At 42.0% G+C, this 26,977-nt stretch overlaps 1 protein-coding gene and 1 long non-coding RNA gene across 2 annotated transcripts in view; one reads left to right on the top strand and one right to left on the bottom strand.

Annotated features, from left to right (window-relative positions):
- Nucleotides 1–13,205, top strand: part of LOC125706537 (uncharacterized) — a 62,511-nt gene extending 49,306 nt beyond the window's left edge. The window contains exons 4-5 of the long non-coding RNA XR_007382013.1: nt 4,265–4,353; nt 12,211–13,205. This is a non-coding gene — a long non-coding RNA (uncharacterized LOC125706537). The remainder of the gene's footprint in view (nt 1–4,264; nt 4,354–12,210) is intronic.
- LOC125706536 (potassium voltage-gated channel subfamily A member 1-like) lies at nt 1,965–26,977 on the bottom strand. Its single transcript, XM_048973262.1, has 3 exons — nt 26,399–26,977; nt 22,028–26,074; nt 1,965–4,334 (listed from the first exon to the last, which is right to left on the bottom strand). Exon 2 carries the CDS (start codon nt 25,370–25,372, stop codon nt 23,366–23,368), a length of 2,007 nt encoding a protein of 668 aa, XP_048829219.1. The 5' UTR covers nt 25,373–26,074; nt 26,399–26,977; the 3' UTR covers nt 1,965–4,334; nt 22,028–23,365.

Raw genomic sequence — 26,977 nt, 5'->3', positions numbered from 1 at the left:
TGTGCATGTTTGGGATTTTTAATCGGCAGAATGGACAGACTTCATAGATCAGATGTGACCCCATAGTAGCCGACCATGGAATGATTCCCCGTAACAGACAGGCCCTATTTGTCATTATGGTCTTTTCAGTGAAAAAAAGGTTTAAGGCACATGTATGACAAAAGGCAGAAGCGGAGGACATGTAGAGGGATGCCACGATTTTATTCGGGGGTGTGAGAAGCAGCGATTGGTTGTTAAATGGGACTCTGACTCCGTCGGCTGCAATTTAAAAGTACTAACAGCCTACGATAGTCGCATGCAGTGAGATCACATGAAAAACTACACAAGCATGCATGTCTTTTTGCAGCTAATGGTGGTACGCATCTCCATAGCGCTCTTCATCCGGTGTACCTCCACCTTGTACAAGATCACAGAAAGGGGGACACATGAATCTGAGAGAGACCTATATCGACAGACTTTGCCTGGTGATAAATTGGCATGGGTGGATTCTCTACCTGTCCACAATGCAGGCGGGGGGGGGGGGGGGAAATGCGACTCGCAGCCCTGACACTGATAGAACTGCGACAGCATGCTAATTGCTGCAAAGCCATTAGGGGAAAAACCATTACCAAGGCAAAGAGGAGGAAAACGAGCGTTAAGGCTGTGACAAATCAAAATTCTGCAAACACACAGTAACAAAATTAAGCTCTTTCTATGCTTATTATGACAATTACCTATTTTATGAGAAGGGGCTATTTATATCCGTGGTCGTCTCATTAGCACAGAATTCGTCTGAGCGGCGGTAACTGGAAATGAACCCCAAGGACAAATGCTGGTTTGTATCGATGCCACAGTGACGTGGACAGCCCATCAAATACCAGGCAGCTCTATATCCGTACTCATCAGTCACCCACATAAACAAGTGAGCTGTCCTGCAGGCTAGAGACGCCCTCGTAGGAAATCTGGGCCGAAAACATTGTGCAAAAAACATTTGACAGATACTTGTATTCCCAGCTGGATTATTGAAACTCATTACGTGATGCACGTTTTATTTTTAAATTTGTTTTCCTTACTTAAGTCTCGTCATAAGACTAGACTTAAAAGCCTTAAGTGCAAAGAATCGTCAATGTTGTTTTATCGACAGAATCCCACTGCTGTAAGTTTTTGGGCGCTTTTCTTTACTTTGTTTCTGGGGGTTTTTGCAGTGGGTTTGAAAGTCTGCGAGACTCATGCATGCAGGTCGCACACCTGCCGTGGTGTAAAGATTCAGAGGCCGGGTGTCAAATTGTTTGAATTTTCCATTTGCTGTCAGGCTGTCACGCTCCCCTAGGCATCGGGTTTCGTCTGGGCTCCTTCGGTACCGTGTGCCAGGACACCGTGCACCTGGGCAGCAGAAGCATGGGCCAGCGTCCACAACAATGCGATCCATCGTCCGATGACAAGTCTAGTGTTACGGTGGCCACGTGACAGCGACAGTTGCCCCCCTGGTCATTGTGATCAGCCCTGTAAACTGCACCAGCCCCCATTATTCTCAAGATAATGCTCAGTTGCCCTAGCGCACCATAAAGGCAGCGGCATCCCTTCAGCTTACACTCAAGCTCTTGCGCTGGAGTACTTCTGCATTTGCAATGGTCTCACCCTGCTGGCTGGAGACGATGCTTGGGTTTTTAAATAATGCTTCAACGTGGAAATTCGCTGATAAATCAATCATTCAATCGCATTAACAGGCATCAAAAATGTAGCATATTAAGATGCAAAGAGTCAGATGCTAGCGCTTTATCGGAGCCCAACTGGCTGCCCACCCAACATTCGCTAATTACAAGGCACAGAGCCTGCCTGAAATATTTAAATGACATTTGACACTGCTGTCTTAGGTAGTGTGTATGAAAAATTGCACCAATATCTTGCAGTTCTAGAAATTTTAAAGGGGCAAAAAAGGGTGAGGATTTTGTGGGTTTGCTGCTGAAAGACACAGAACAGTCTGGAACGTTTTAGTTTTCCTTTAATATATTTACGGATTTAATTCAACATTGCACGTGGTTTTCTTGTTTTTCCATCACATCTCATATTGCTGCCTACAAAATTATATGAATATAGAAAATCCGATCTAATTATGACTGCTTTACAAAAGAAAAATAATAATAAAAATAAGAAAATAGGTAAGGGAAATTAGTGTCCGGAAATACATGGTAACATACTAATAAATAACAAAAATACATCTTAGATCTGGACACTCTTAAAATTAAATCATGCAAAAAGGAAGGGTGGCAGTGTCCCTCTGAACTTTGGAACACCAGAAAGGATACAATATTAATATTACACATCTCTCTGTAATACAAAACTATATGTTTTCAGGTATCTAACATTTTCAGATTTTTAACAATAAATAATTTTGGGTTGATATCACTTTCATTGAGTTACCTGTACCCATCAGCACGCTATCGTTATCATTCGTAAGTCAATGACACAACAAGCGGTTAAGTGTTGAGGTCATTTGCTTCTCCTCTTATTGCAATGTCTGTAACATGATTGTGGTAACTGGAAAGGATCACCTTCATCGTATCATCATAACAGTATTTAGTTACATTGTGCATATGCTCATCAACACAAGTGACTTTACTTTATTTGTATATAAGGTTTTCCTACACATTTGTAACTTTTTCCAGTTCTGTCTCTCCTTAAAGAAAATAACAAGTCATTTGTTTTTGTTTTTTTTTTACTTTCTAGTAGCCTTTGGTTATTTTGGGGCGAATCCCCCACTTCTTTCTAAAATATAAAATAAAATCCATTTAGCAAGGTTTTTACTGTAGAGGACAATGGTCAATCCTCACCGTAACATTTTATGTGCACAAGTACAACATATTTTAGGGAGAATGATGTTGAATTTACTGTTTATTTATTCTGCCTATTTAAGTTCCTTTGTCAGAATAACTGATTTTCAATCACTAGCCATTGAAACTTTGATAAAGACACAAAATAATTGTCTTAGCTCGTACTGTTAGAGAACAATACTTTTCTACAACAATACCTTCTTAAGCTAGTGCACTATATATATTGTATAACTGTAATAGTACACAAAACACATCTTCCAACACATGGCTTTTTTATATTCACCAGAATATATTAAGCCCGTGAGATTTTTGGGGGGGTTGGGGTGGCACATATTTTTCTAAGTGTTTTATTGTTTATTTATTCTAATTGGATAAACTAAGTGAAATGCATAGGGCAACAGCATATCTTCCAAGTGTACAGGACATCCACTGATTCAGTATTACGACCAAGCAGTTTTTCTCTAAAGCTGCTTAAGAGAAGAAATGTGTGAATGTTATCTCAGTTAGTATTATTTATGAAGTTGAACATTGCAGTGTGCAATAGTATACAGTATCTGAATTTGCAATTGCATTTCTGTCAGACATTGAATACTCAAATTCAAGTTCTACACATGATTGTTCCACCAGGTGCCGGGAATGATAATCACTCTGTGGGTTTATCAGATTATAGCAAATGGTTTATTCAAACGTAAACAAACCATTTTGTCCATTATATCATTAAAAGAAATTAATTATTTTCAGGGATTTATAATATGATAAATGTTCTTAATGCAAAATTCAGCACTGTGCTAAACACTGGAAATGTTATTTTTGTGTTTTATAGGTGTTTGTTTTGTGTGTGAGTATGTCTACGTGTTTGTGAGCGTGTCTGTGATCACATGCGTTGCCTTGCTATTCCCATGACAACACTGTAAACGTCACTGAACACACAAATTCAGTCACACGCATGCACACACAAATGCACGCACACACTAACTCACGTAAAACAGGAGAAGTTCCTATGAGTAATTAAATAGGTGTAGCACTGATCATCTGTACACAATGCAAAGTCATGGAAGAACCTTCCTTTTTAGTGAAATGTAACCCAAAAAAAATCATGGATATAAATTAAAAAACAAATACACATACTTTTCATTCAGCAGCTCCACTTAAGTCAGTGGTATTTGGTTAACAAAATAAAACAAAACCGTTTGCCACCAAAAGATGGCGGAAATCTTTAGTTTGGTTCAGTAACAATGAAGCTGATAGCAAAAGTACATTTGACAACCACACTATTCTCTCTGAAGTATTAAAATATCTGCCTTAAAACACACTGCATCACATCTGAGGAAAAAAGATGAGTCTGTGATACAGTAGGTCTCTAATTACGGTGACTCAATCATGCATTATGTTTCTGATCATTAAGGCAATCAGCTGAACCCTGAAAAGTAACTCTGTTCCCCTTCCTTTCCGAGGGCCTCCAACGTGATGTTGAGTTGCTGTGTCCCGCGTTTGTCCTGCTTCCCGGACCGGCACTTCATGAAACTGTAAGAAAAGAGGGAAGGTCAGTGGAGGTACCACGCCGTCCCCACGGCAACCGTTTCTAAAATTATTCCTGGAATTCCTCAGAAACAAGAGTTTCATAAGTACAGCTCTGCTGCGGCGTTAAAGCTTCCATCTGAAGTGAAGATTTCGGACCGTAAAATATTTAGACCAAGTTAGAAACCGGTTTCAGAGCGAGGAAGTAAGAAGATTACCAAGCTAAATTTGCTATAACCCTTGTATAACAATTTCTTTCAGCCACCCATAAATATCACTAGTTGGTGTCTACAACACTGTGGGACAAATTGATCAGATATATCACTCTATGTATTAACTATCCGTCCATCCATCTTCCAAACCGCTTATCGTACTGGGTCTCGGGGGGTCCGGAGCCTATCCCGGAAGCAATGGGCACGAGGCAGGGAACAACCCAAGATGGGGGGCCAGCCTATCTCAGGGCACACACACACACCATTCACTCTCACACGCACACCTACGGGCAATTTAGTAACTCCAATTAGCCTCAGCATGTTTTTGGACTGTGGGGGGAAACCAGAGTACCCGGAGGAAACCCCCCGACGACATGGGGAGAACATGCAAACTCCACACACTTATGGCCCAGACTCAAACCCGGGTCCCAGAGGTGTGAGGCAACAGTGCTAACCACTGCACCAGCATGCCGCCCCATGTATTAACTAGAGAATGAAAATAAAAAGCAATCGTCATTACAACATCCATTACTGTCATTGTTATGGATGACAGTGTCACATCACAACACTAGGGGTTGTGCTTTGATTCTTTCCCCCCCACTCTCTGTGAGCAGTCTGCCAGTTCTCCCTATGTAACAGAAAAAGGAAAGGGGGTGTGTGTTGGGGGGAGGGATTCATCCTCTTATCTGTTACTGACGACAATTAAAAGCAGTCATTAAGTAGGACTATTGACCCTCTGTTGTCTGCCTCTGGTTTATAGAATGCCACTATCAGAGTAACACACAGTAAATCCATGAAATGAATACTGCCTGGACGAGCGGCTAGCAGCATAGCAATCCTTTTATTAAAATCACAGTCAGGTTAAAAACAGCTATTTAGGCAGCGCCATTCCCTGTATGAAAACGGTGGTATTTATTAGTGAAAACAATGGCATGGGATTTCATGTTAATGGCCTAATATCTATTACGCATTAACATCTCCATGTAGCATTTGGACCGAGCCTGACACAGAGGTAATCTTTTATCCTTGGAAATAAAATGTACTCCCCAAAGAGATCTGAAGAACAATTAAGAACCAGACAGAGCCATGCATCACCGGTTTAATCATTTAACTAAATAAAGCACCTAAATACTTATCCTCCTTTCTCACAAGAACCTAGAAAATTGGTGCCTATTTTCCTGGCAAGAGAAAAAAAAAAAAGCAAAATGGTTTGCGATATTGCAGTATAGTGAGCCAATTTATTTCTAAATGGTTTCTTCAGCGGAACACAGTTAGACATACTGGTCGTCAACCGAGCACCTGGTTGTTAAGACACAGGTACCCGCGAGAAGCCACTTGCCCAGGTTTCCACAGTGGAAGCCTGAACACATTATCAACATGGCGACTCTGCCGGCAGCCCTACTCAGGCTTCAAGAATCATTAAAGCCAGTTAAAATGAAAAAGCCGGCTGGGTAACTCCAGTGAGTAGGTAACATATATCTGATAGGAGCCAGTAAAGAGGTCAGATGAGATTGGAGGTGCTTGTAACGAGCGCGGTTAGCGGGTGCCACTTCGGCTAGCTTCGGGCTAGGGATTCCACTGCTTCCACTTTAGGGGAGAGTCCCGCATCAGTGGCACCAAGGGACACGGGAGTCTTGTTTACACTAGTAATTTGGCGTAATTGCAGTGCTTTCCCTGTGTGATGTTCCCTGTCATATGCTCCACCGGAACTAAGCCATTTGTATCCACACCCATGTCTTCCCTGTAGTCTTGGGTGGAATGGAACCCTGAGTGAACTGGAATGGTGCTTTTGTGAGCTGCTATGAGATTTGCCCGGAGCTAAACGGAGAAACAGCGTGACCGCCATTAGCAAACCAACATTAGCTTCTGCAGAAGGCTGCCCATTGTCCCACTGATACTTAGCTCAGTGCAAAGTCTCCCCGCATTGAGGAGGTCATACAAACTGACAGCAGGCGCATAAATAAATGCTGAATCATTAATTTGTGGTTTATCAACGCTTCAGGCTTTGATGCCAATGCTAATTTGTCTCAGCTGCTGCCGCCCCCCTAACCAGTGAGTTGGTCTCTTGATCTTCTGAAGCACCAACGGCAATATCCCATCTCCTTCAGCTCTCACTCACAGTAACAAGCGAAAGCCTGGGAATTCCCGTAGACTGGTGCCCATAAGACCGCGTGATAACAATCTGCTTCTTGCGAGCCGTGCGGCAGGCGGTAAGAAGTCGAAGCAAACCCCATCCACCGATAACGGCAAGTAGGGTGCCAGGAGATCGCATTCTATCCATCCTCCTTCCGAGGCCGATTCAGCTGGAACTCAGTGTTACAGTGCCCTCTATAATCACAGAAGGCTCTAAAGACATAAGTTTCTCACTGCTGCCTGGAAGATTACTACACACCAGCTTAGAATGCCGGACAGAAAGTGCCGGATTTCCTGACGATGGGGTAGCTGTGTGAACTCGCTTCAATAAGTGCAAATTTATTACATATTTTTTGGCAACACGTTTACTTGTTGACTCACTGCTGTATGCACAAGAATTTGCCCCTGGGATCAATAATGTTTATCTTAATCTTACATTCATTCTTACTAATGTCCAGGGCAGAAATACTCATTATCTAAAAGCTGCATCCATGTGGATAAGCTCTTTTTACAGGTATCTCTCCTCTGATGTTTTATCCTCTTGGTTCTATATTTGAGGAATGTTAACATATTTTTTTAAACGCTATACATCTGTAAATCAGAGCTAGATAAGATTTAAACAACTCTGGGCTATTAGTTAAGTTCTCCCCAAACGAGCTTGATGGGCCAAACGGCCTCCTCTCGTTTGTAAATGTCTTATGTATGGTGTGGGGATTTGATGAGTTTCTACATGTCCGTTTCCATATTCCTGTTATGAAACAGTGTTTCAGCAGATACAGCATGATAGCAGAATAACATAAAAATGGTACAATGGGACTTGCCACTTTGCAATCACCAGCACTTTAAATAATGACATCATGCTACAAGATATGGTAATTCTGAATAAATGCATATTGCATTTGAAGGGGGGATTGGTGTCCATCCTGACTACTTATGGGCGGGGGGCTGGGGGGGGGGGGGTTGCTTTTAAATGACACTGGCCTGTGTTAAAACACTTACAGTGAGAAAGCGTCACTTCACAGAGCTAAAGGCTTAAGTTGGCTTCTGTGCATGGAGGGGGAGAGTTTTCCTCAGGTTTAAATCTGGCCATCTTCTTGGAGCAGCCAAAAGGACTTTGCACCTACTTTTTAATATAAAAATCTTGCTATGTGGGTGGCAAATAGTCATCTGTGTAGCATCACACATCGGGGGCTGTGAGGCTTTGGGGTTATGGGACTATGAGCTGTGGGGTTATGGGGCTATGGGGCCTTGGGGCTATGGGGCCTTTGGATTATGGGGCTTTCGGACTATGGGACTATGAGCTTTGGGGCTATGGGATTATGGGGCTGTGGTTCTATGGGGTTTTGGGGCTATGGGGCTGTGGGACTTTGGGGCTATGGGGCTATGGGATTATGGGGCTGTGAGTCTACGGTGCTATGAAGCTTTGGTGCTATGGCACTGTAGGGCTAGGGCTTCACTTCCTGCCTCTCTGTGTGCAGACCTTGCATGTTCTCCTCCTGTCTGTGCATCCCTGTCTCTGAATCAGCTTTGCTGTGCCAGTGTGTGCCCTGTGGTAGACTGGCATGCCTTCCAGGATGCCCCCTGCCTTGTGCTTCCTGGAATAGATTCACTGCTACCCTGTCCGGGAGAAAAAGGAAGGATAATAGATGGAAGGATTTCAGATATTCAAAATAAATCTCACAGTTTTCACCTTGACAGGGTTTCTGCAATTTCGCTAGACATCCACACCAAACACACTGTTCACCTTCTGTTAGTAAATGTAAATTGTAAATATCAGCTAGTTTCTTTTTTCTTTAAAACTGTTCCAGTTTTGTATCCTATTTCATTTTTATGAATACTAATTCAGGCTTTTAACCATCCAGGTGCCTTTAGGTCTTTTACAAATAATGACAAGTAACAGGCAAAGACTGAAGGTGGACCAAACCCTAAAGTAACTCTTATAACCTGGCATTAAGTTGCTGAAATTAGATGCAGGTCTGAAAATCCCTTTGTTACAAATTGGCATGCCTTTGTTCTTACGACAAGCAAAACAATGCACAAGCACCTGGGAAAGCTGGATATTTCACTGGAACAGCTGGATTTTTCACCAGGACAGCTAGATATTTCACTGGGACAGCTGGATATTTCACTGCAGCAATTCAAGGGAACCACAACAAGGTCCTTTTGGGTTCAAAGATTTTTTTCTATTCCCTTACAGTAACAATGGTATTAAAACCAAGGTTAAGCTTAATAATAAATATTATATAATACCTTGTTAAAAACCTCAATTAACAAGAGAAGAAAATTCTATAAACTCCATATATAATGTTAACCTTATCTCAACCCTACCACCCATTGCACATCACATTGACAGATGATCAGAAGCTTGCGGCAGCATTTCTGTAACGGAACTAATTTTCATTCATTTTCATCTTGTACAACCATTTGTCTGCCATCGTACACTGTACCCACCTGCTGTGAGTTGTTTTGTTTCCAGTAGGCTGTCAAAAATATCTTTCCTTCTACCCGAAAAGCAAGTTTACCCAAAAGCAAAATAAGCTCTGTTTTTTGCGTTAATGTGCCACATCAGCTTATGGTCAGTTTCTCGTGAATAAGAAGCCTGGTTACAGGTGTTTTTCCACCGCTGTTGCACGCATGCTGGGGCACAGTGATTCGGAAAGTTTTCAGCCTTTGCTCAATACCTGAAGTGTTTCAGCAGAGGTCACTGTGAGTGGCACCTTTGTCACATTTCCCTTCTGGTGAAAACAGCATCGACGTGCAACCAAAAAGGGTTCCGTCTTCTGCTCCAGCTTTTCAGATGACCTCACCAGACACATTCATGTACAGTGACTCCTGTAGTTTCAACATAACTGAACACTGAACCGGAGAAAACATTTATTTCTTTTCCTTTTTTTGAGCTAGAAGCATCAGTGGCATTGAATATGACTCCGTCTTGCTTTTCGTTAGTTGTGTTAGACTTTGTAATACTGCCTGCAAGGAAGGTACCAATCAACATGAGCAACAGGAATATGATAGTGTCAAATAGGACGATTCCAAACTGTTCTATGTCGTCATTCTAGATTCTTTAACAATTCCAAATGAGCGTATGACTGAAGGCTCAGCAGAACCTTTTGTTTACAGCGAGCTCACATATTCAATCTATCTACTAACCTCTTATCGTGGTCAAAGTCCCTGGTCTGGAGCCTATCCCAGGTGGAACATGGCGAAGGAAAAGGTGCATCCTGAATGTGACCCCAGCCAACTGCTGGGCGCACACTCAAAATCTAGAGACACCACAATTAGCCTAACTGCTGGAGGAAGCCCAAGCACCCAGAGGGAACCTGTGTAACACCAGAAGAACATACAAACTCCACAGAGAGGGAGAACAGGTGGGATTCAACCCACCTAGGAGGTGTGAGGCAACAGCAGTACCCACTGAGCGTTGGTGCTACTTCCAAACTCCACATACTGTGGCTAATATATATTTTCTCTAACAAAACTCATTATTAGCATACAGATCCTGACATGAAACATGTTTGAGCATAAATGGCATGGAAAGAATAAAAATGAAACAATACATTAATCCAGCCAACTGCTAAGCACTCAACGCTACGCTGTCATCCGTGTCAGCATTCCCGACACCTTAAAGTCACCTCTGCGTTCCGAAGCACCCGCAGCGGTGACAGGTAAAGAGAGAAACCTCTTTATTACTGTAGCATCTAATATGACATCGAAATCCGTGCTGGCGTTTGTCTCCCTCTGATGTCGCTGGAGCGCAGACGATAAATAATTCAGCCCCACATCAGACAGCCAGTGCTACGGTGCAAATGCAGAAATGGAATCCCTTTCAGCCGAGTCTGCTTTGTCTACATGAGAGAAAATAAGCAAATAATAATAATAATAGTAATAAAAAAACGGCAATAAAAAATTCTTAGCAGCTGGGATTGACAGTTTGTGTGTCGCCCCGCAGACTTGCTGTTTCATGCTGGGCTTGACAGTCATTGCTGGGAGCCTTATCAGTCACACAGGTGACTAGTACCCTCCACTTCTCCCTCCCCAATCCGATCGCTTCCATATGCTGACAAGGACGGGTGATGTGCTGATTGTCTTAAATAATGCGTAAGAAAGCACTCATATCACAACATGAAGAATCATGCGATATTATAAGATTGCGATCCGTGTTGCTATGGTGATGCAAACATTCACTGAAAATGCTGGACTCTTCTGACGTCCCCCCCCCCCCCCCCCCACAATAAATCTGACTCTTCTGTTTTGTGTTTTCATATTTTCCCTCAGCTGATACCCATACAGCCTCGGCTGTGCCAAATATTCCATGGTGTGCTAGAATATAAATTTTAAAAAGCTATTTGAATTGTGGACTTTCTATCATTCCCCCCCCCACCCCCCCAGTTTTTTCTTTAGCAACACAGCACTGAAAAGCTTCATGCGTGGACTGAATGATTGAATAGAATTTTATGTCTTAGAATTAAAAAATATATATATTTCATATTAGTCCAGCTGGTTGCTGTTTATATAGTCAGGCAAGTGGGGCTTATCTGTATTCAAAACTTTACATTCATTTAGGAATGGAAAGATATAAACATTGTGCTTCTAGTGATTAATGTAATAACATTACATATACGGTTCTAAAACTGCCCACATACAATAACGACTGATAGAGAAACAGTGACATATTACATCCAGATCAAACTGGCTGCATATAGCCAGTGATAAATAAACACTTTAAGCTTACAAAGGGAGTGCCGTAGCTTCCTGTCTTTTTCAAATGAAATGCAGAGGCCCGATCTACTGAGCACCCTGCGTCTTTACACAGACTGGCAAACCTGTTCTGTCCCATGGAAGCGTTCCCTCGCTCGTTTCCCTCAAAACGATTGCATTTTAAATTCTATTTCACAGGTTCTTGAAAAATCAACGATGTAATTATATCGAGCATCACAAATAATAATAAAAAAAAAAAACGCAAGAAGTACAGTGAGCTTTCAGTGCTATATATATAAAGAACAAATATATGAGATAAATGGCTGCACACTTTCATTTCATATTTTTAAAGATGTGTCAAATAACAAAGGAAAATGCATCCAAGTTTGCTTCTGCTTCTGGGCAACTCAGAACCCTGCGTCCTTCACTGATCATCTGGATTCTCACTTCAGGATGTACCGCCAAGAACCTACAAATATCCTTTTCTGCTAAAAAAAAAAAATTCCATCACTGACCAGCAATGTTATTTTAAGGATTCTTTACATTCCACCCTTCATACTGCGTTATTTACAGTTTAAAATTATTGCAAGCAACTGCTAACTCATTTTATTCACGATCTCTTCCTTTTCCACGGAAATATTTTTTGTTCTTCTGGAATTAGACCTTCTGACAACCATTAAGATGACTTTAACAGGCACGTGCAACTAATATACTCAGAAAAGTGTAGAAGCAGGGGTACTGTAGGCCTGCCACAGTAGCAAAGCTGCCTTGTTTGAGTTTGTTTGTCACGTGTCATTTGGTGGATGCCCTGTGCCTAATTGCCACTCCCTGTTTTTCAGAATTATGAGCTGCTGAGAAACCGTAGTCAGCTGTGGAGGAGAAGATGCCCCTCAGCTGGGAGGTGACTGGTCCCACTGCTTCCAGAAAACCAGCTTCTGGCCCCGTGCACCACTAGCACGCCTGGGTTATATACAAGTCTCCGCTGCTTGAAATGGTGCTCATCCAGATAATTATCATGGTATGCTTAAAATTATTTACTGCCTGCATTAAAAATGTACTGTACGGTTATGCACTTCCCACTTTGTGTTATTCCACATAGCTTATTTGTTGATTTGTGCTTAGACAAAAATAAATGCTCATTCTTCCTTGCCATTGAAAAAATAATATAGAACCACTTGGAAAATACTGTCATGTCATGTTGGGGTCATGCACTGGTACAGCGTGTTGCTGCACCCACTACATGACGAAACACCCCGGGATCCCAGTTGGTGACCCAATCAAATCAAAATTTTGGGGCTGAATCTCTTGGTTGAGAAAGGCAAACACTGGCTGGTGAGCCCTGACACCCTGACGGTCAGAAAGAAGGACCTACTGTCAGAAGACGTGGCCTGAACAGGGAGAAATGCTAAACACAAACGTTACCAGTTCGGTAAACTCTGCCCAAATGCAGCACATGTACAAAAAAAACACTCCAAGTTAAATAGAAATACTTACGCAAGAGTTTAAGTGGAATCTTTATAATACTAAAACTCTGTCTACCTTTTCAAAATTACTACGCATTTTTTGTCAAGGGCTGATGTAAATTTCCATCTGTACTATCCCGAGTTTCAAAACAAACAGGATAGATATTTGTGTCCTGTACAGCACTTGAGATAAGTTTTTAAAGGCTAATGATGAAAATGAGCGTGAATTTTGTGGTCTAAGAGCAAATCTAGTCCGGATCAGTTTAAGGGGTAGAAAAAATCAAGAGTGCTTGTTTATTTTACATGTCCACTGTAACTTGGTGTGTGTTTTTACGTCTTCCGAGAAGCCTTCTGCTTTATGCTTTCAGGTTTTTCCCCCAGTTGATACCGATACAGCCAGTGAGTTCTGTTGTCGCTGTGAGTGTTTTTCAACTGGAAAAAAAATCTACACAATTAAGCAAGTCAAAAAAATGTGATTTGATATTGATATCCATCTGTGTTTCAATTCCAGTGCTTTGAGGTTAAAGGTTATTAATTGCAGAAATATAGCTTAGCTACGCTGTGACTGTATCTAAGAAGGGTTACGTAATAACAAGCGATCTGTCAAATAAACCGAAGACACTTTCCCCCGTATTTCACACTTGTCTGAATAATTCAGTCATGTCTGCTGCGTGTGTGTTCAGCTGAACATTTCAGGGAAGTACCAGAGCAACAGTTTCACTCTTTAAGCCTGAATTTAAACAATCTCTGGTTTGTAAGTCAATTTCCTTAAACCGCAACATGACTTTTTTTTCAGTTTTTTTAAACATAGTCAGGGGTTTCATTCTTCAGATGGATTCCAGTCATTTTGCTTTAGAAGCATACAGGTTCCAGCTGAGGATGTTGGCTCAGTGCAGCATTATTTTCGGAAAAAAAAAGACCAGTGAAAGTTTATTCCATGATCTGCAGCTAAATTCATTGCTATCATTGTGTAATATCGACAAAAAAAAGCACCCTCAGCCATGACAGTTGTGCCTTCCTTGGAGCTTAACGATAATATGTCGAGCTTGCTATTCAGCGTCTGTGCAGGCCTCAAAGCACGAGACCATTTAGGAGCCCACAAAATCAGCAGCGGAATTTTCATCTGCCCCAGTGCATAAAATCGCAGCTATTTTAAGCTGGGAGCCAGTGCCGGATGGAGGCTTGTCGCTTTAATTGAGAGTTTTGGTGACACTGCGGCCCCAGCAGGTCGTGAAACGGCAGCTTCGCGGCTTCTGCTCATGTGGCACGTGCTACTTACACACGGAACGGCGGTGTGCTCCGTCATTCGGGCCTAACGGACCTGCTGGCGGTCCCACCGCCTGCCCACCATCAACAGGTCAACATCGGGCCTTTCAGAAAGCGAGAACGACGGGATCCCTAAACTCCCTTCTGTCTCCCAGATAACAACCCTCAATAGGAATATTTCATCCTGGTAAATGATAATTGCGTATGGGCAGGAGTCAGACGTTTATAGTTATATACATAGCAAACAGTCAGTTACACTATGTGATGAAAACCTCCTTCTGCATATCATTGCAGTTACTGGTAAACGCAAATACAAATTAAGGTGGCATCAATATGACAATAAATACGATAAGTAGCTACTATACAGGCGCATGTGAGGAGCTCGGAATCGCTTTCTTGGATTGACATGTTCTGGGTTCAGACGTCCAGGGGGAAGCCGGTGTTAATGTGGCAGTGAATGGCGGCTTTTACAAAAGCACCTTGCACGTGCGGAAATGCGGAACACATTCCTACAATAGCTGTAATTGTGTCTTGACACATATGTTAAGCACTGCCACGATATGACGGCTGATGCAGACCCAGTTTGTCGTGTGCACACTTGGTACTGATGACAATAATCGGAAAACGGACAAAATATGGAATTAATACGGAAGTGTCACTTTCTAGCTGCTACCTGGAAGATGCACCAGCATCCCACCCCACTATCACAGTGGTTAAGTGCAGTATGGTGTGCTTAAGCATGCCCTACAGTACAGAGGAGAGCTGCTGACCACAGCTGGGTGTAGCGACTCCCTCAAAGGAGCGGAACGCTGCCTGTTTGGCTAGGCAAAATAAACATAACTTCTAAAAGTGCAAAATACCACTAATACAATCTCTACTAGTAAGTAAACACTCTTTTATTTGGAGATGTTCAAAGGTTCATTTCCTCATTAGTCAAAGAGTAATTGTGTTTGGGGAGGTGTGTGGATCTGTGGAAGTCTAACAATTAAATGCAATACATATGTTTAACTTTCTCCAACTGTCCGTGCTTGTGGGGAACATTTTTAGCAGACTCATCTGTAGCTTTGAAACCAACCCACCCGCAGGTTAACCCAACAATATATGCAATGCGCCTGCTTTTTGCGTAGCAAAGCTACAGTTATTTAATCTTTCCATGTGATATCGGAAGCATCATCAGATAATGTCGGACTGGAAATTCAGCCTGGGGAGGAATGTTCATTTCTGGAATGATGGAGCATGGAAGGAGCCAGTAAAACGAAAATGAATAGAATGAGAGATTCTGAACAAAAAGACTGAACACAGACTCTGTGTTGTCAGTGTTTTTCGAAATAGCCCCGAGGATGCATGCACATAAGCACAGGGCACTGAACTTTCCTCAGTGCAGACTTAGTCTAAAATAGATCTACTAGGATTGCATGGCGTCACATAATCCATTCGCTCTTTCAAAGACCGAACTAAACCATTTATGTGACAAGGTTTATCGTCAAAACGAGTGATTCGTCTTTAGATCCTGAAAATAAATATGAACGAACAAAGGCTCAGTAGAAGTAACATTATTTTGCAAAATATACAGCACAAAACACTCATGTTATCTTCACCATATTCATCAACACATCAATACTCACTGCAACCTACATGGACTGTCACCTGTGACCTATATCCCGGGTCCCACTTAAAATGAGACAAATTCACTGTGTAATTAGAGTCAAAGCTTTCATTTATAGAATTATAAAATTAAGCAACTAATTTTAAATTATGCTGAAGGTAATTTGCCTTGACTGGCTGCCAAGCTAATTCAAGATTACAGGAATCAGAAGAACTATACAACGATAAGGCCTTGCAGCTCACTGACTCAGTTTCATAATGTGCGGGTTGTTTGGAAAATGACATCAAGATCCTCTGGCTTGCACCTGTTGAACTCATGCATATATTTTTATTGCTGAACAAGCTCTGTAAGGCAGAAACAGCTCACACTTCCTTACTGGCCTGAACACAGACAGTTTGAACAGCAGTATATAATTATCCTTTATGACCATTAGGACTGATGTACATCAGGCATGTCAAACAACTATTGGTAACACTTCAAGGGCACAAATAATGTAGTAGTACTGTACACTCTTGCTTAATGCATTAAATACCCATAAATTAAGCATTAGATACGTACTGATCCCATGTTCGTTCATCATTAATCAATCATTACGGTTCAGGTATGTCCTACAGATACTATATTTGCTCACAGTTTTTACTTGAGTAGTAAGTGAATTACACAGTTACTTGGGCATCCCCTCTCAAGTAAGCGTTACCTAGTTGTTTTTATCCCAGCATTCTAAAAGGGCAACTTCACCCAGATTCGTAAAAGTTGGTAATATTGTATTACTCTCATAGCACACTGGAGATGCCAGGTACCCAGAAGATCAAGTCACAGGGATGTGTCCCAAGCCACATCGTTGCACATATTTTCTTCCATCTACTTTGTGCTAAGGTAATGGCCTTCCTTTCTTAATCATGGTCCATCCCCGATGATAGACACTGCAATGGAAACTTTATCTTCTTGTAAATTTTTCATAGACTACACCAATCTCACGGAACTGTTGCTCCTTTCAAGGGTCCCTTTATTCTTTACTAGCAATATATTCCAATAGTTCACTGACTTGAGTACTCCGGCTACTTTTTTTTTTTTTAAGAATGGTCAACCAGTTTTCTTTTTTTTCCAGTGTCTATGTCTAGTTTACTGCAGACGGTTTCTGAATCCACAAGAATAAGCAACAGGTCGCCCAAACACAGCTCTTGGTGCGGCTTTGTTTTCCTGATTTTACTCATAGCAAACACATAGCATGTGTGCAAACCTTTTTTTTTTTTTATGTGTAGCAGTGACAATGTAAATTACCATTACCGCTAACTTCCAGAGACTGAAATGCACTGAGTAAATCACTAGTGAGTTTCACTAGTTGTAATTATAACAGCAGCAAATGACTACAGATATAATAGTCACAATTATTGTTGCTGTTGTACTGCATAAGTGGGTGACACAGTGGCTCAAACTGCCATGGTTAAGCTTTGAATCACTTCTCAGCCCTGTTTTTACATGTTCCCACCATATCACATGTGTTTTCTCGGCGTACTCTGGTTTGCTCCCGCAGACCAAAGACACGCACGGTAGGCTGACTGGGGCCTCTAAACTGCCCATAGAGTATAACTGCATGTATACTATATGGACAAAAGTTTTGGGGCACGCCTCTTAATTCGAATGTGTCATTTAATCCCATTTCTACAGGTGTATAAAACCAAGCGCCAAGCCATGCAGTCAGGTTTAAAAACATTCGCGAAAGAATGGGTCATTCTGAGGAGCTCGCTGAATTCAAGCGTGGTGCCGTCATAGGATGCCACCTTCGCGATAAGTCAGTTTGTGAAATTTTGCAAGATATTCCACGGTCAACCATGAAGTGGCAGACCACGTAAAGTAACAGAGCGGCGTCGCCTAGTGCCGAGGCAGATAGTGCGTAAAAGCCGCCAACGCTCTGTTGACTCAATAACTGCAGAGTTCCAAACTTCCTCTGGCATTAACCCCAGCACTAAAACTGTGCACTGAGTGTTCCATGGAATGGGCTTCCATGGCTGGGCAACTGCATGCAAGCCTCACATCACCAAGTGCAATGCCAAGCGTTGGTTGGAGTGGTGTAAAGCACACCACTGAACTCTGGAGCAGTGGAAACGTGTTCTCTGGAGTTACGAATTACACATCTCGGGCAGTCTGATGGATGAGTCTGGGTTTGCTGGATGCTAGGAGAACGTTACCTGCCTGACTAGTAAAGTTTGGTGGAGAAGGGTTGGGCTACACTTCCAGTAAAGGGAACTCTCAATGCTTCAGCATACCAAGACATTTTGGATAATTCTGTGCTTCCAACTTTATAGGAACAGTTTGTGGGGGAGGCTCTTTTCTGTTCCAGCATGATTGTGCCCCAGCGTATGAAGCAAAGTCTAAAAAGACATAGTTAGGTGAGTTTGGTGTGGAAGACCTTGACTGGCCTGCACAAAAGCCCGATATCAACCCCATTGAAACACTTTTGGGATGAATTAGAATGGAGATTGCAAGCCAGGTCTTCACATCCAACGTCAATGCTTGACCTCACAAATGCTCTTCGGAATGAATGGGCATTAATTCCCACAGACCCACTCCAAAATATTGTGGAACGACCTTCCCAGAAGAGAGGCAGCTGTTATAGCTGCACAGGGAGGACCAGACTGATGCCTATGGATTTAGAATGGCCTGGTATCCTATTTAGCCCAGTTTTGTGCCTGGGATAAGCTCCAGGGTTCCCCCTGACTCTGTACTGGTCATATGTGGAAAGGTGGATGGATGATTATGGGTGCTAATGGATGGATCATTGCATGTAAGTTCTTGATTATTACCATGAATGGGGCGTGAAGGCAAACACGGTCTTTAATTCTAATGAGTGTCGTTAGGAGTGCTAGGTAGTTTATTGGGTTTACAGGTAGTTTATTGGGTCTACAGTCACTTCATGTTGCAGTACCGGTTAGAGCCCGGATGGCACCCTAGGCAACCTTAGACCCTGTATAAGACAAAATGAAATCGCCTTGCTAAGTCCTAGGCAGCTGCCTGTATCACCTAATGGGCTGACCAGCACTGTCCTGTTGCCGCCCTTGTGTAAATCTTAAAGATGAAGTAAGATTTACTAAGCAAAGTCCACACCTTTAATCACAGTTTCAGGACTGTAGAGTGCATCCTCTTCATCCACGTAGTCAGTTACAAATGGAGCGTGGCTGGATTTCCTCCCTCACTGAACATGGACTGTTTACAAAGAAATCTATATGTTTCTTTATGCTGTTGTATGTCTCATTTTCAAAATACAGGAGGGCGATGGCTTCATGGCAAGGCGAAGGAGAACATATCGACTCACAAGAATAAATAAGTACATTAACCTATAAAATAAAAATGAGCATAAGTGGAGATTAGCATTGAGTGAATGTTATAATTTGGGGGACCTTTGAAATGGCTTATTTTAAAGGGGGGGGGGCATGGGAGTTTGTTATTTGCAAGCTAGAGTTTGAACCAAATGCATCTGCTTACAGAGCACCAAAGGCCCGGTAAGATGTAATTTCCTTTGTGCCGGCTGGATGTGCGTGTTAACGTAAGGCAAGTCGTTTACACAGTCAAGATCAATATATCAACACGATGTCAAGCAGTCATTTGAGAATCATAATATCGACCATCATGCTCGATGCTCAGAGCTTCGGCACGTTGTTAACGTCTTGACAGCTTTGAAAGTTCCCCCCCGAGTTCGTGCTTCTGTCGTCCCACAAGCTGCATTTGAGCACTGTGCAAAGTTTCACGTGCAAAGTTTGTAAGGTGTAAGTCTACAGTAGACTTCCATTGACCAAAGGGTTCTTTAAGTCATAGCTAGGGCACGGAAACGTTAACTGGTTCAATGACCTGCTTTGTTCGTTTATGGCAATTTGCAGAAATTCCAGTGTTGCACAAAAGGTAGAGCACAGCACAGTGAATAGTGAATTGGGACATGCTACCTGTTGTTTGGCTTTCGAACGATTCATGCATCTTATATAACAGACGAAAGCTTCCATTCGGTTTGAACAAATACGCACAGTTAGAAGACTGCAGTTAACAGCTGGTAGGGTTTTTTTTTTTTCATTTCTTAAATTGAAAGAAAAAAATTAAAATCATATATTTGGAGCCCCGTCCATGGCAATTGCTTTGCACCCATATTTTTTGGAACCTCCATGACCCAGCATAGGACTACAGAAAATGGATGGATATGCATGGATGGATGGATGGATGGATGGATGGATGAATGGATTAACATGACTTAGAGTTAAAACTAGTATCTCTGTAGAACTACATGCTGTCACCCATACTCATACTGTATAAAGAAAACTGCTTATAATGGCTAAAAGCGATTGTGGGAATTAGATTAATTTTTTTTTTTTGCACATATTTATATATCTTTTGAATTATAATGATATCAAAGAGTGCCCAATATTAACGTAAACGAATATAATGATTAATTTAAATATAAAAATTGGCCAGTTTATTAGGTGTACCTGCTTGTTATCATAAACTGTCTACTGCTACAAATAGAGACTCACACAGCAGTTCCTGACTATACGCATCACAGGGGAAGCAGCATCAGGAGGCCCAGCTACCATTCGTCTAAGCATTGGAACAGCTACAGCGGTATGATTGCTGGTGCCAGTTGTGGTGGCCCCTGCACCCCAGAAACAGCCATCCTCCCGATTTTACATAAACTACAGTGTCTGAGGCTTACAGAGAACGTTGCGGCGGAAAAAAAAACACCGTGGTAATGAGAGAGGTCAGGGGAGATAAGCCAGACTCATTGAAGCTAGGAGGAAGGCCACAGATGCAAGTACAAGGAGAGCAGTGGTGTCAAAGACATTGCTAAACACACAAATCATCATCCCCTGAAGTAGTTCTGGGGGAGAAATGGGGCTCTGCTACAACGTGGTATGGGTGCATTATAAAGAGGCCGCACGATATATGACAGGTGCTGATATGTCACATATGCATAAATCCCATGCATTGTATCTTTTTTCAGAAATAGTCTTGCCAAGCAGAGTCACAGGGATCTGGAGTGCAGAAGCACGGCATGCCAGGCCATCTCAGAGCAAGCACACTTGTAGGCCTACAGTTTCGCTCACATGCAGACGGCCAGGTAGTGTCACAAGGTCACTTTGAGGCGCCCGAAGGAAACGCATACAATCACTGGGCAAACTCTGTACACACAAACACTGGAGCGAAATTTTATATCCTAGTTATCTGCCATGGGTCCTGAGCTGTGGATATATTTATGTTATTAATTTATTGTGTACTTTAAAAAAAGGGAATAAAGTCTTAAGAGAGATGTTCCTTTAAATCCCATTTATATAACATGCTTACCAGATTAATTCACAGGTTAAATATGTCTCATGGTCACGCTCAGTGAATTGCAGTGAAAACATTCAATCCAGATCAAGGTAAACAATGTTTTTTTTTTTTTAATAGGCCTACATGCTTGCAGTGGTCTTAATATTACTATGGATGAATTTGCCGCCTGTACCTAAAACTTCAGTGTAGTTTCACTGGAAAATCAACAGCTCATGGGCAGAAACCGACGCATTTTAAAAACCACTCCAGAATAACTTAATAAATAATATACTCAAATAACAACATACATTTCGACAGATTTAGATGTTAAACATTACTGTTTTAACTATACATTATTACAACGCAATGCAAGCCACTGTTGTTGTATTTTCAAGATCCTAATTGACACCAGCTAGTACTCTGCCTGGTAATGATGATTTATTATGATCTTTTAAATGCCCGTTATCGCATTCACTGGTATCATTAAAATGCACGGGTGCTGATACGTTACAATGATGAAGGTAATGAGGCCATGAAAGAAATGGTGGGATTACCATATCCTGTCAGTCACTGTGCCATTTTACCCTGTTCCTATATGGTAAACTGCTGATGGTGCACTTAACCAGTTTGTAACTGTCACCCCACAATACCCATCCCAGGCTTCGAAACCTCATTACCCATATAACTAGATGCCCCCCTCCCCCCAGTCATCTGAATATTCAGACAGGCCATTATCCTTATAATTTTTCATCACCCAGATCTTATTCGCTATCCATTAGTAAATCACACCCTCCACAATGTCATACAGATTTGATTCTCATAATTTACAAGTGCTGCTTTTCAGTGGACAAGTTGAATTCAAATTCTCGTGCTTGGCTAAAACACCTGTGTTCTCATAGTAATTAATGTGGTCCTTTTTTTGGATGCAATCCTGGAAATTGATATGCTTATACTTAGCATTTTAACAAGCATATGTGTCATTTAATTGTGTTTTGCATGTGATTAAATCACGAACATTTACAAACATACCTTTTTATAATTCCTGTATCCCGCATCTGCTCTCCTGGAAGACCAAAAGTTCTTTCACTGAGGGTTTGTACAGGAAGTCAGTTGATCAAAAGAAGAAAAAAAAATCGTCCACATACTCATAGACTCAATTATACATATTTTTAGATTTCCGTGAGATTTCATCAAGAGGAATGTTGACATTCTCTTGCGGTGTTAAAGGGGCAACCACAAGTTTTCTTTTGAATTGTCCAAACTTCTCGCTCTTCTTTGCCCCTGCAGTTTTTGCATGTCTGCAATTTTTGCTCCAGGTAATACATATGCAATGCCAAGCATGTATTCGTTGCTCACTGCAGAAATTCAGTGCATGCCTTCAAAGCATGAAAAGTCCATGTACAAATATATAATCCAGTTCATGCTTTAAGGAGGTGCCGAAATGCACATCTTTGTTCTTGCTATAGCCGCTGTTTGTGAATTTGATGCAGCTGTATAAAAAGAGGATTTCTTAGACGTCTAATAAACTACCCCATTTCCTATCTTGTGCCCATATCGTTCAGGAATGTGTATGAAAAGTCGATTAACATTGAACATTTCGAAGCGAGAGCCAATCATTTTCTGTGGCACAGATCACAGTGACAGGTACCGTCGCAGTTTCAATGACCATACTAACAGTAATAGATTTACAATTTAGGAGACGTCGAAGCGTAGGATTACTAAAATCAGGATTAAAAAATTCTTTGTCACTTTGTAAATCACAACGTACACAATTGTTACAATATCTATTAATGAATCTCCAAATTACGGACAATACAATGAGCCTTAAACATTGCAATTTGCCGTCTAAAAAAGGGGTAAATATAATTTAGTTACAAACACGCCTTTTTGCTGACGATCATCTGATCTAAGCATTTAACCTGCTAACCATTATATTAGTGTTGCATTATACGTCAGTGCTAAAAAAGTCTCCCATTAATCTAATTCCAAAGAAGTAAACCGTGTAAAGTGCCATCAAAAAATAAAGTTTACATAGGAAATATCAATTATGTCTATGAGTAACTTTATTTTATAGTAATTTGGTGGTTTTTAAAGATATGTTACTTAAAGCTGGTGATCTTGCGGTTGCATGTTTCAACTGAAATGCTTTCTCTAGGGAAGTTCGAAGCGACGGGAATATAGTTTTATTTTTAGCGCAAATAAATAAACATATAACGGAAATACCACTTCGATGTATGCAGCATTGCTGTGTGTGATTTCTAAATGCAATGTATGAATGTTCACTCAGACTTGTACCCTCTGCACGCTGTACCATAAATCGTAACAGGCGACTAATAAAGGCCAAACTGTCTTTATGCAGCCCTGTAATCATACATCGGTTTGAAGCGATTTGGGATTCGTGCTGTTTCCTCGAACATTATCTGTACCGTTTCCTTTTTCCGGGCTTTGCTTGTCCAAAGTGCATAAGGACTGTGTCACCGCTTCTTCCATCTCCATGTACTCTGCTTTATCCCCAATAGAAGAAGCAGACACTGAACTCCTGAATTTCTTGAAGAAGTTTCCAGAGAAATAGGGACAGGGGAGCGTGTTTTGCACCACTGGTGTTTGGTCGTCATTGTCAGTCTCTCTGTGATAGAAGTAATTAAAGTTGGAAACGATGACAGGGACGGGCAAAGCGATGGTTAATACTCCCGCTATAGCGCAAAGTGAGCCCACTATTTTCCCACCCACTGTTATTGGTTTCATGTCCCCGTATCCGACAGTGGTCATGGTGACAACTGCCCACCAAAAGGCGTCTGGGATGCTAGTGAACTGGGACGTCGGCTCATCGGCTTCGGCGAAGTACACGGCGCTGGAAAACAAAATAACGCCGATGACAAGGAAGAAGATCAACAACGCTAGTTCCCTCATACTAGCTTTTAAAGTGTGACCGAGGATCTGTAAACCTTTTGAATGTCTAGAGAGCTTAAAGATGCGAAAGACCCTGACCAGGCGAATTATTCTGAGAATCGCGAAAGTCATCGCTGGCTGCCCGTTGCCTTGCTGTTGGGCAAGATCAGTGCCAAGGGTAATGAAGTAAGGCAAGATGGATACAATGTCTATAGTGTTCATGATGTTTTTAAAGAAGGCAGGTTTGCTCGGGCTCGCGAAGAACCTGACGATTATCTCAAAAGAAAACCAGATGATACACGCGGTCTCCACGATGAAGAAGGGATCGTTGAATGGTGTGAAATCACTGCCAGGATGCGATGAGTTTTTACCCCCGCTGAAGGATTCTCTGTCGTCCCGGAACTCGGGCAAAGTTTCTAAACAGAAGATGACAATGGATATAACAATAACCAAAACAGACACGACCGCAATGCCTCTCGCGGGGCTTGAACTTTCGGGGTATTCGAAGAGAAGCCAGATTTGACGCTTGAACTCGTCTTCAGGCAAAGGCTTTTCCTCTTCTTTTACGAAGCCCTCATCTTCCCTAAACTTGAGAATCGCTTCTTCTCCCAGTTCATAGAACTTGACCTCCTCTGAAAATATGTCAAAGGGCACATTAGCGGGTCTCTTTAATCTCCCCCCGGACTGGTAATAATAAAGAATTGCATCGAAGCTCGGTCGATTCCTGTCAAAAAAGTACTCGTTCCTCAGGGGGTCGAAGTACCGCATGCGTTTGTCAGGGTCCCCAAGCAGTGTGTCCGGGAACTGAGTCAGAGTCTTAAGCTGTGTTTCAAACTTAAGACCGGACACATTAATGACGACTCTTTCGCAGCAGGCGTGCTCGCTGTAAACGTTTTCGTAGCCTGACTGGGGGCGTCTGTCCGTGAGTGAAAATGTCTCTTCTTCATCATCCATATTAGAGACAAAACTTTTTCTCCTGCCACTCGTCTCCTCGCCACCACCGCCTCCGTCCTCGTCTTCTTCTCCCTCGTCTCCAGCCTCCTCCTCCTCTATCATAATTTCCTCCTCGGATCCGAGTAGCGCCAACTCCGAGTGACGCAGATCCCCGCCTAGAGTAGGACGGTTCCTTCTTCGGTGCTCGGCACCGCGATGCCTTTTCCTTCCTCTCAGGACCGTCTGCTGTTGCTCCGTGTGCTGCTGCTGCGGCTGAGCCGGTTGCGAAGAGGAGGGGCGCGAGGCGGTACTACCGCTGGTGTTGTTGGCATGGCACGAGGAGGCGGCGCGAGACTGGTGCAGCTGGTGGTTGTTGGGGTGATGGCTGGTACAACATTGCGCTTCAGCAGCCTCAGCAGCTGCCGCTGCGGCACGCGACTGGACCTGCCTCTCCCGTTCGCGCTCGCGCTCCCTAGCACGCGCCTGTGCGTATCCGTAAGGCAGATGGCTGTTGCACCCGCCACTTTCAGCACCTACCATTGCAAACTCCATTTTAAAGATGATGTATATATATATATATTTCCGGTTCGGAGAATATATAGTCCCAGAGGCAACCGAAATAGGTACAAGGTTGAAGTCAATTTACATGCTGAAGCGCTGCATTCAACTGGGCGAAACTGCGGGTAGCATAATGATACCTTGTAAAAAAGCTTGCACCTATTACTCTATGCCTGCAGCCGTTAATGAAAGTACTTTTGACATCAAAATGATATGTTGTAACGGTCCAGGAATCGCGGCACTCCGGCATTGTTTTGTAGTTGCTTGTGTGTTTAATTTTCAAAGTTTTTTTCTTTTTCAGTCCGACTCAAGAGATTCGAATAATGTTGATAATGACAAAATAATGATCCTTATCTTCAAACAATGCATTCTATTGGTCGTTCTTTTTCCAGGTTTTACCATTAGAAGTATTTAATAACAAGAGGGCACAAATCATGTGTGTTTAAGATTTTAGAGCATCATTTCAAAACAATTGAATTAATATTTAATGCCGAATGACTCGCTTCTTTTCCAAAAATCGTCGCACGTCGCCTCTTTACGTCGGAGACTCCAAATAGAAATCAATATCTTTACGAACCATTTGTTGCTTCTTTTTCATCTTTTGTTTTCTTGCAGATGGGTCGAGTAGACGGCGTCTCCGTCTTTTTCTCCCATAAGATGTTCTGATTAACTATATTCCGTTGACGCGCACAGCAGCTGATAGGAAAAACACAGGAGTATTACAAGCGACAAATAGCTTCTGCGAAATATTTCCAAAATAGCAGCCTCCTTTTCCACGTTCACAAGCTCGTTGAAAGAAATCTCACCTGGAGCTGGTATCTAGCTAATAACTTGGAGAGAAACACAATTTAGATAATAAGCTAATATAGGCCAATTCAGGCAACAGGAGATTCTCCGTGATTACATCTTCATAAAGATCCGTATGCAGTTTCCCCCACACAGAAATGCAGTCTCTGCTTCATGCACACATTTTTCTTTTCACCCACAAACCTGCTTCATGCATTCATATATGTTACTTACATTTCAAAAGGCCAAACATCTTCTTATATCTTCTATTTTAATTCAAAAATGTATATATTGTTGATTAGCCAGGTTGTAATTTCCACATTTGCGTGATTTCCATTTTGCTTAAGAAATGCGCGTATGACAATGAAGTAAAGAAATGAAAATAAAATCTTCACATTTGCGGTCTATCAAATTGGAAGCACTGCACTTTTTGAAGCGTCTAGATAGAGGATTGTGTTGGAAAGTGACGCCTTGCCTAAAACGAAAATATCGCCTTATGCATTGCGCTGCTCTTGGTATTTAAGGTGGCAAAAGGGGTCTTCTAATAAATACACATAAATCTAGAAACAGATCAAACAGCTATTAAATTCGTCTTCATGTTGATGCAGCTGTTTGAAACGCAATTCAACAGCATTATTCATCACTTGTTCTTCACCTTGCAAAAACTGCAGAATCTTCGCGCTGCAACCGTTCTTGCACTAAGCAAATGGTCTCTTATCATAACAACGGTTCGTGATAATCAGCTATTTACAAAGTCGGAGTAACATACATGCGCCGTTCCGCTCTCCTTGTTTGCTATTGTGCATGTGTTTT

Source organism: Brienomyrus brachyistius, chromosome 13 (genome assembly GCF_023856365.1).
Source record: "Brienomyrus brachyistius isolate T26 chromosome 13, BBRACH_0.4, whole genome shotgun sequence".
Lineage (NCBI taxonomy): Eukaryota > Metazoa > Chordata > Actinopteri > Osteoglossiformes > Mormyridae > Brienomyrus > Brienomyrus brachyistius.
The sequence above is the reverse complement of the archived record's forward strand: the minus strand, read 5'-3'. Positions and strand labels throughout refer to the sequence as shown.